At 35.3% G+C, this 9,219-nt stretch overlaps 1 protein-coding gene across 6 annotated transcripts; it reads right to left on the bottom strand.

The window, feature by feature from the left end:
• Positions 1–684: 684 nt before the first annotated feature.
• Positions 685–9,030, bottom strand: LOC131667920 (zinc finger matrin-type protein CG9776-like). 6 transcript variants are annotated; one of them, XM_058941695.1, is made up of 14 exons: positions 8,799–9,030; positions 8,045–8,337; positions 7,822–7,971; positions 7,132–7,333; positions 6,658–6,836; positions 6,043–6,363; positions 5,393–5,498; positions 4,277–4,395; positions 3,638–4,007; positions 2,987–3,410; positions 2,345–2,700; positions 1,854–2,263; positions 1,628–1,775; positions 685–1,555 (listed from the first exon to the last, which is right to left on the bottom strand). In XM_058941695.1, exons 2-14 carry the CDS (start codon positions 8,315–8,317, stop codon positions 1,323–1,325), a joined length of 3,291 nt encoding a protein of 1,096 aa, XP_058797678.1. In that variant the 5' UTR covers positions 8,318–8,337; positions 8,799–9,030; the 3' UTR covers positions 685–1,322. The 6 variants fall into 6 exon arrangements, with proteins under 6 accessions (XP_058797678.1, XP_058797677.1, XP_058797673.1 ...); XM_058941694.1 differs by having other exon boundaries at positions 685–1,775; positions 6,658–6,827; XM_058941690.1 differs by having other exon boundaries at positions 685–1,775.
• Positions 9,031–9,219: the final 189 nt, after the last annotated feature.

A 9,219-nucleotide genomic window follows, 5' to 3' on the forward strand; every position in this document is an offset into this window, starting at 1 on the left:
CACCTTGTATATACTATTTTAAACTTTAAACCAGATAATGTTAGTTAGAATTAAGAAAACTTAAGCAATGGAAGATGGTAAAAGAATAGTAAAAGTGCCAATTTTATTGTTTGTAAGTGCTCGATGTAGTTTTGACATGGTTTTCTGCGCGGCCTCTGTAAAACACTTTGCCATATAGGAGACTTGTAGGTACCAAAATAGATTCCAACACAGCAGCATTTCCTTGTAATCCATTCCTTTCTTTCTATTCCCACACCGACTGATTGTGATGCGCCTATAATAAATGCAGCGCGTTATAGCATTTAAAAGACATTATTTTGCGCGACAAAAAAAGAAATTATATACATGTTTATTAGCCTAAAACCTAAGAATGGAGTGAGTGTTTTATTCAAATATGATTTTTGTAATTACAAGTATTTAGAGTATTCAAGTGTTCTGTACAAATGAAGGTATATACAAACATATAATTTTGTAATATTTTCTGTTCCTTTTTTTTAGAATTTTAGTAGCATTCCATTTTCAGAATTGTTTTAATGATACGATTTGTAATGCTAAAAGACTTTGCAAAGCTTCAATAATGTACTTCAATGCAAAACAAGAAAAGGATTGTTATAGCAGGTTAAGAATAAGGTAAAATTAAAAAAAAATCTTATCCAAATGGTTGTATCGCTTATTTCTGTATTTATATATTTATATCTTGTGTTTCAATCCTGAACAAGATTCATTACAAAATAACAATAAGAGCCACAATTTCGCCCATATAATAGGTCCATTCGAAAAACGTCCACTTTGTGTCAGACATTGTTATCTTATCGTTATAGCTCAAAATGAATTGTATTTTAACTTTTACATCCGCATCAATTAAATTCTAAAAAATACTATTCTGATACGTGCAATAAAGAACATTGACATGAAAAACGTCTCGCGAACTAACATCTGTACAAATGAGAAGAGATAGAGAGAGAAAATTTAAGGCAGAATGCAATTAAAAGCAAAGATAATTTCGTCTGAAACACAAAAAAAACTACAAACTACATACACTGCATTTCTTACGTAAACACTAATTCTTCCATGATATTAAAAAAGTCTATAAACTTTGTTTTTTTTTCACCACTTCCAAATGCACGACGTCGCTGTTAAAATTTTCGTTCGTTTGCAAAGTTCGACATGACTTGAAACTGTACCAAATTACTTACTTATTCGTTTAATTATTAATTATTAAACAATTTCTAATTATTAGAAAAATTGGTTAAATAAAGTCAAATTCCCCTGGAATGTACTTTCGCCCTTCGCAAACAAACGAAAACCGTGTAGACGTTCCTTTACAGGATGGTATCACCTTCGTCAATACCAAGCATCTTAAGGTCGTCAGGTCCCGCAGATTCATCAGGTTCTTGTTGGGTAATTTCCGGTGGTGGTTGGTCCATGTAGTCAGGGCCGTAACCAACACATCCCAACATGCTGTACATCGAGCCGTACATTATCGACGTCTCTTGAGCCTCTCGAGCTGCTTGTTCAGCAGCTAATCGTGCAGCTTTTTCTTCTGGCGTCTCTTCTTTAGGGAAAATTATGTCGAGAGCTTCTTGTAAGTCTACTGGTAATGGAGCACCATCAGCACGTTTCTCACCTTCCACAGCTGCGACTGGTTCTTCGGTTGCCATGACCGATGGCATTTCCGATGTGACTGGAATTGTAGGTGGTGGTGCACTGTACATGTTTGGTGGGGGTATTTGCATCTGATGCATGTACGGCATTGATTGCATCGTCGGTGGTGGCTATGGATAAAATTAAATCGTTTCAAAGTACTATATTTGATATCTCATAAGCAAATGTAGAATCAATTCGACATTTACCTGATTAGTAGGATGTAAAAATGTATTTGCAACTCCAGTGACGAACGGTGGAGGTGGACCTTGCGGTGTAAATGACGTTGGTAATGGATCTGCCTTTGGTGGATATCCGGGTGGAGGTAGACTGGTATTTGGAATTACTGGTGGTGGTTTGCTTAAATCGGTGTTAGGTACTACCTCCTTGATAGGATCGACGTTTTGCTCAATTACAGTATCTTCTGATTGATCTTCAATTTCCATATCAACAGGTTCAGCTGTCGACATGCCGTTTGACTTCTCATCATCTTTTTTGTTCTTGTCATTTTTTTCATTCAAGATTGGTGGTGGTGGAGCTACGAGGATTTTCATCTGACCTTTTGGTTGAGTAGTTGGTAAAACGACTGGTGTGGCAAGCTTTGGCACGTGTACTACACCTAAAAATTTAAATAATATTATGAGTTTTACGTAAAAATAACAAATAAATTAAAATAGCAACGATATATGTTGTCATTTACCAGGTGGATTAATGATATCACTGGGCACTTTAGGAGTATCTTCAAATTTGCTTTGAGCATATGGCAATGGTGCCACTTCCTTTTCGGGCAGCTTTGGATCGTCTTTCTTCTTGAACAACGGCAATCTCCCAATAAATGGTAACTTACCTTTCATTACTTGCGATTGCCCTTTCTTGGAGTTGGAATTACTTGAATCTTTCTTAGATTTGTCGTTACTTTTTTTCTCGTCGTTCGAGTCGTCATCACCACGACGTTTGTTGCCGTATTTATCGAAGCCACGCTTTGGACTATATTCGCGACTATGGCGAGGTGAATCTGAACCTCTATACCTGCCACTCCTACTGTCGTAGTATTCTCTGCGAAAGGTTAAATAAAAAGCTTTATAAAGACGATACTTAATGTAAGAAATAAATTAATTTTAATCTTAAGTTAAAGTGAGATTTTTGTTTAGTTTTAATAAAGTAAAGTGAGACAAGCTTTGATTTGACAAACGAGTAGAACAAAATGAAAAAGAATGAAAAAATCGAATTCTCTGTTTTGTTTGGAAATAAATAAAATCTTTATTTGAGTGTAGTTAGTTAACAAAATTGAAAAAATTACAAAAGCTCATGTCACACCCTCTCAATATTTCTTCTCTCTCACCTATCGCGTCCACCACGACGACGATCGTCACGATAGCGGTCGTCCCTGTAGCTACGCTTGTAGTCATCATCACGTTTATCCCATTTGCCACCGTATTCGCGTCTGTCGTCTTTGTACTTATCGGTACTTCGGCTACTATCCCTCTCGTCATCCTTATCTTTATCGGTCTTTACTGGTTGCACTTGTTGTTTTGTCCAAAAACCCATATGTGGCTTTGGTATGTCTTCGGGTGGTTTGACCGGTGCCACAGGAACTGGTTGAGGAGCGACTTTGGATTCTTCATCTTTTTTGATCCAGAAAGGTTTTGATGGTTCTTTTGGACCCCAAGCTTGCAATTCTCCATCAGTGTTGTCGGATAGTTTGCTGTCTTCCGGTTTCGGTTTCAGCTTGTTATGATGGTTATCTGATGGAAGGTTAGCTGAGCCTGTAAATATTTGAAATTTTTGTCACACGTTAATTTCACAAATGAATTTAGTTCCTAAATCCACATTGTTCAATTATTCAATAGCTTAAAAGTTTTTCAATAACAATATACTCTTAAAGTAATTACAAACTTATCCTATGAAATTAATTTTCGATATATAATATTTTGCTTATTTTTGACGTCAATGAAAGTTCGGTATTAATAGATAACATTTGGAATGTACGTACCTTTGTATTCATACATGTCTACCTCATGATGATGCGCCACCTGATTTGAGCTCTTTCCTTTATTCCTCATGGCTACTCGAATACTCTTGGATGGATCATCTACCATCGAAGGCCCATTGCCGTTGTTCGTGTCAGATTCATTGCTGTCGGTGTCACTGGACGATTCCGAGTTGCTACTTTTTGTCTTGCGTTTTTTTGATTTTTTCTTGTTTTTCTTTGCCTTCTTCGACTTTTTAGGCTTAGCTACTGGAACTTCCTCTTTTTGTTTCTGGATCTCCATTTGAATTTGCTTATTCTTCTCATCAGAGAAAGCTTTTTCACGGTCAGCCATCCAATCCGTTTCCCAGTGTGGATTTTGTTCTACAAATCGCTGTACAAAAATAATAATGTATATTAAATATATGTTTTTATTAAAACTTATTCGTGCAAATTGTTACAAGCACTCACAAGTCATAGCAATGAATAGTTATTTAATATTTAATATTAAAGAAAATATTAGAAAATGAAAAGTAGAATACTTTTCAATCATTCATCAATTTAAAAAACGTTGTTCGCCTTTTGTAAAAAAATTACAATAAAATAATTCTTTTATACAAAAATATGTTTTTTTCTTTGGATAAAAATAGCAAAACTATTTACACTGTAGTTCTCGGAATGTCGACGAGACTTCAAGTGCAGACTGGCACAATGAAGATCACCGATCCAAGCGTTGCAAAGTCTGCAATACCATGCGGTAGCCGGGCTGAAGAACTGCAAGCCTGCGGAAAAAATCATAAAAGGACCACGGTTAAGCAAATTAACAGGAAAATTTATTACATTTATGAATCATAATGTTATTTATCAAGTTTCATGTAGACAATGACCTTGTGCTCATCTCGCGCATAATCACAGACTGAAAGCAAAGGATGATTTTTTTTTCGTTAAAAGATAGATTGCCGGTGGATATTTTACTTATAGAGCTAGAAAAATATAATTAATATATATAGGTGACGTCCATGCTCTGCGAGAAATGTTCCTTAAAAAAGGTCGTAAAATTACAGGGATGGCGTGGAAAAATACTTCTTTATTTGGTTTATTGTATACATATTTTTTTACAAGCAATAAATAGCTATTCATATTCGAAAACTTAAATAAAAAAATAGTATAAAAATATATGTATTAATTTTTATGTAATACATAAATCGGAGCACTGATACAATTGAAGCATCGCTAGCAATGTATACACACGCCACATGCGTCTATTATATCTTCTTTGATAAGCACTCATCACTTCAATTTTTTTTTTTTTTTTTTCACAACTACGATGTTAAACACAAATCGAATTTAAAATGGAATTTTAAATAAGCACTGTACATAAAAAGAGAATCACTCACGAGTACCAAGAATATTCACTTGTTTCCGCACTTTTATACTTCTCTTAACCGAACACTTCTAATACTCTTCTGGCAAGTATCAATAAATACTTTTTGAAGCCTTTTCGTACAGCTATATTTAGGGAAAGTAAATAAACAAATAAACAAACATATGTAAGTCCGACAATCGTTCAACACCCAAAGGACAGTGAAGAATGTAAAAAATCGCACCTGTATTTGTGTAAAAGTACATGGTAATGATCTAATAATTCCGCTGGCATATATTTATTTTTTAATGTCTTCAATACATACCGGGTACACGCGACAGTGTCGGTGCGAACTCTACGGAATGTTTCTATATAATTAGTTAAGAGAATATGATTATTCATTGGTATGTTCGTACCTTTAATTGGTGTTCTTTTCGTCGGCAGTCCTGGATAAAATGGCACTTCCTTCTCCGGTCCTCCGTGCTTGTCATCGTGCCATGGCATATCGACTATCTTACGCTCCTGAAACAGAAAATAAATTTATAGTAATATTGTGCTCCTTTCAATTACGTTAAGCAATAAACATTTATCTTTTACATATTTAACAAAACTTTCTTCAAAAATGAAATTAATGAAACTTGAATAAAGTTTCAGTCGACACTAAGTCATCTAGTAAATGTTCATGCTTTGCTTTTAATTTCACGAACATTTTGTTCAATTTAACCCAATCGTTGTTGTTGTAAAATCTACACGAAGAGGTGGTGACTTATACGTATACATTACTTCTTTGAACAATTATTCATTTACGGTCTAATGTTTCGAAAGGAGAAATAAAGCCGTGAAACACGAAAATTACTGATAGACAAATAAAATAGATTATTTGAAATGAGGATCACGTTCCATTTATTCGCATCGATTCAATATCTTAGAAACATGATAATAATAATACGAACAACTTAAAAAAAAAGCCCATTTGCAGTCGATGAAAATAAAATTTTCAACGTTACTGATACATTAAAATCAACTATATATATTGATTGTTAGTAATGAAGAGAATTCAACTTACCAAGCAAGTTTCTTTATGCTCATTGCAATGAAGATGATTTAAATATTCTTTAGCAGTTTTCGGAAAGATGTCACAAGTTTTGCACCAGTGCATTTCCGGATCATAATGAACGAAGTTGTAAGCTGGTCTCTCATCTTCTTTATCTTCGGAGCGTGGTGATTCGGCAATCTTTTTAGCGTCCTCTTTTGGACTTTTTGATCGATTAACTGCGTCAGGTTTGTACTTGACTTTCAAATCATCAACAGTAACTTTGTCGCCGATTATTCCAGTTAACATGTCGATTACGTTGTGTATGGATTTCATTTTATTTTGAATCTCGACCTGTGAAACAAGATCATATTCGATACTAGAACATGTTTCTCTCGGGAAATGCGAATAAAAAAAAGTATTTTTAAAATTCGAATAAACCAACTGTCTACCTTTTGCGACTCTGTTCTACCATATTGTATGTAAGCACGAGTTGCGCACAAACAATATATGTATTTTTTAACGAGCTATTATAAGTTATATTGCAACCTTTCAAGAACTAAAATTATTTTCGAACATTGAAAAGTATTAAAAAATATCGATGTTTTTTCTGGCATGAATGATAATATGTTGAAAATGGTAACGAACCTGTAGTTTTTGATTCTCCTTGATGATACGATTGTTTTCCCTTCCACCCTCGTTATCGATCTCCTCGTACTGCTTGCGTAAAATTTCCAATTCCCTCTGTAGCCTCACCGTCTTCTTCAGATACTCTTCACGTTGTTTTGCTAGCGTGGCTTTCTGCTGCTTTAACTCGGCTGCAATTGCTGTTTGTTATAGAGCATGTATTAATTATATAAGCATTACTGCATGCGGGTTTGAAAAGAGCAGCTACTACTTTTTTTCATACATTTAATTTTTCAATCGGAAATGAATTATTTTGAATGTATTTAAAAATAAGGACTTAGCAATAACTATTCAAGTTAACTACTTGTAACTGTCAATACATAACATCCATAATCTAGCCAAAGAATAAATACTCAGGGAACAAAAAATTCATAATACATGAAAAAAAAAAGCAGCTACTACGATAAAAAATGAAAAACTTCATAAACGACGCACCTTCTTTCTTGGCTTCCTCGGGTCTACCAGTGGCAGCAAGTAGTGCCTGTGCGGCAGCCACTGTTGGATCGACGACTCTTTGTTGTTGCGTTGGTGCCACAGCGGCAGCAGCAGCCGCTGCCGCTTGAGCTGCAACTGCTGCTGCTTGTTGTTGGGTGCTATAGGGCATATTGCCTTGCCAGTTTGCTGGTGGCGGATAGTCCTGCGAATTAATGGCAAATACTTCGCTCAATCTTGTCCTACTCTTACACCAGTATATATACAAGAAAGTACAATAACGACAGTAGCCCGAGAATCTTTTCTTTTTTTCGGTTTCGATATGACTTTCTTGGCTTTTCTTACCTTTTGCTGCTTGTTTTTATTCAATGCAATTTCATTTATCTTATCTGATATTTCATCATATTTCTATGTAAAAAAAGAGTGAAGTGGATTTTTGACGACTGTATATACTTACACTCTTGAACACTTAAACAATGTCTATACCAAACTTGCTGTGCAACTTTTGTTTTTTGAAAATAAACTTAAATGTTCTTTTTTTGTGTGTGACCTATTAATTGTAAAACACTACCAACAATAATGAACAGGAACATTATGATAGAGTTGAAGCAGAGAAGATCATGCGTTGATACTCCAATTTTCCTGGTTAAGAATTGAAATTGAAAATCGTTCTAGAACAAAACTTCAACTTACATTTCTGTAGCCTGTAGGTGCTTGAGGTTGATAATTGGCTGCATTGTATTCCGGATAGGCTGCATTATAGTTGTAATTGTAGTTTCCATAGCCTTGGCCATATGGAATTGGTGGTGGTGGTTGACTGGTATTTGGTGGTGGAGGAGCTTGCTATAAGAAATAATTATGTTACACGACAAAAATTCCATTTAAAAATATCTATACACAAAAGTTACCAACTAACATTGTATCGAGCAATCACTGGTGGTGGATAACTGGTATTAGGTGGATTGGAAGCTTTGTTAGAGGGCATAGTAGATTTCCAGTCACTTTCTTTGGAGTTTTCTTTTCTCCTAGATATCATTTCTCTCTCACTAGATCTTGAACGTGATCTAGACCTTCTATATCGTCTCCTCGGTGATGGAGATCTGTCATACTTTTTGGATCGTCTTCTCAATCCATCAGATTCTTCACTTGGACTCCGAGGTCCTCTCCTTCTTGACTCAGATTCCATCATTTTGTAAACTTATTGTTTAACTAAACAAAAGAAAAATGTCAATCACTCAACAATTTGCTGTACCATTTCAGCATTAGAGCAAAAGGAGTGTCGGAAATAGGCGTACAATTGGTGCCAAACAATGATTAGGCTACAATTATCAGTGTAGCCGGCCATTATATGACATCTAAAGCTAGTAAATAATTCAGGCACATGCAACAAAACAATCGATGTACTATTAATTCTAAAAAAACTAACGAGGTTATCGCTCTGAACGAAGAAAATTGAATTATCTGCAAAGCGACGAAATCGAATCAATGAAGGTCAATTATCTTACTCTACCGAGAAAAAGATAGATGAAAGTAGCGTCGGCCATTGAAATCGAGTCGAGTGGAACTAAAATCACCATCGTACGCGTGCGTTGTGCGCGCGCCGGGCGACAGAAGTCCACCATTTCTTCAACGGACATTAACCTTCATTATTAAACTTTTTGGAGACTTACTTTGCGTGATGAAATTATACAGCAATTCCACATGAAGTGCGTTTGAATTAAAACTTTTCGGCACTTAATAAATCGTCGTCGCTTAATGATTACGGATAAAATATGTAACGAGCGAATGTCGAACGCTTCGAACGTGTAAAGCCAGAAGTATTTTAACACAGCCAGCTACGTGCTTCTAGCTACCACCTTTTCATCTCTGCTCGTGTCCCGAGTCCCGACGAAATTGCTTGGCTTGTTCCTTTTTTCTGTTAGCAGCGATACTGACGCATGCGCGTTAGGGACAATGGGAAAAAAGATGGTTATAGATGGCACTGGAAAAGCAAAATTTGTTTGTATCGACGATTTTTTAAATTTGAATTTTTTAGATAAGAACACTTTTTTTAACAAAACATTTATCAATGGTGTTTATTAATTAATATTA

Source organism: Phymastichus coffea, unplaced genomic scaffold, assembly GCF_024137745.1.
Source record: "Phymastichus coffea isolate CEN01 unplaced genomic scaffold, Cenicafe_Pcof_1.1 PCOF00071, whole genome shotgun sequence".
NCBI classification, from domain to species: Eukaryota; Metazoa; Arthropoda; class Insecta; order Hymenoptera; family Eulophidae; genus Phymastichus; species Phymastichus coffea.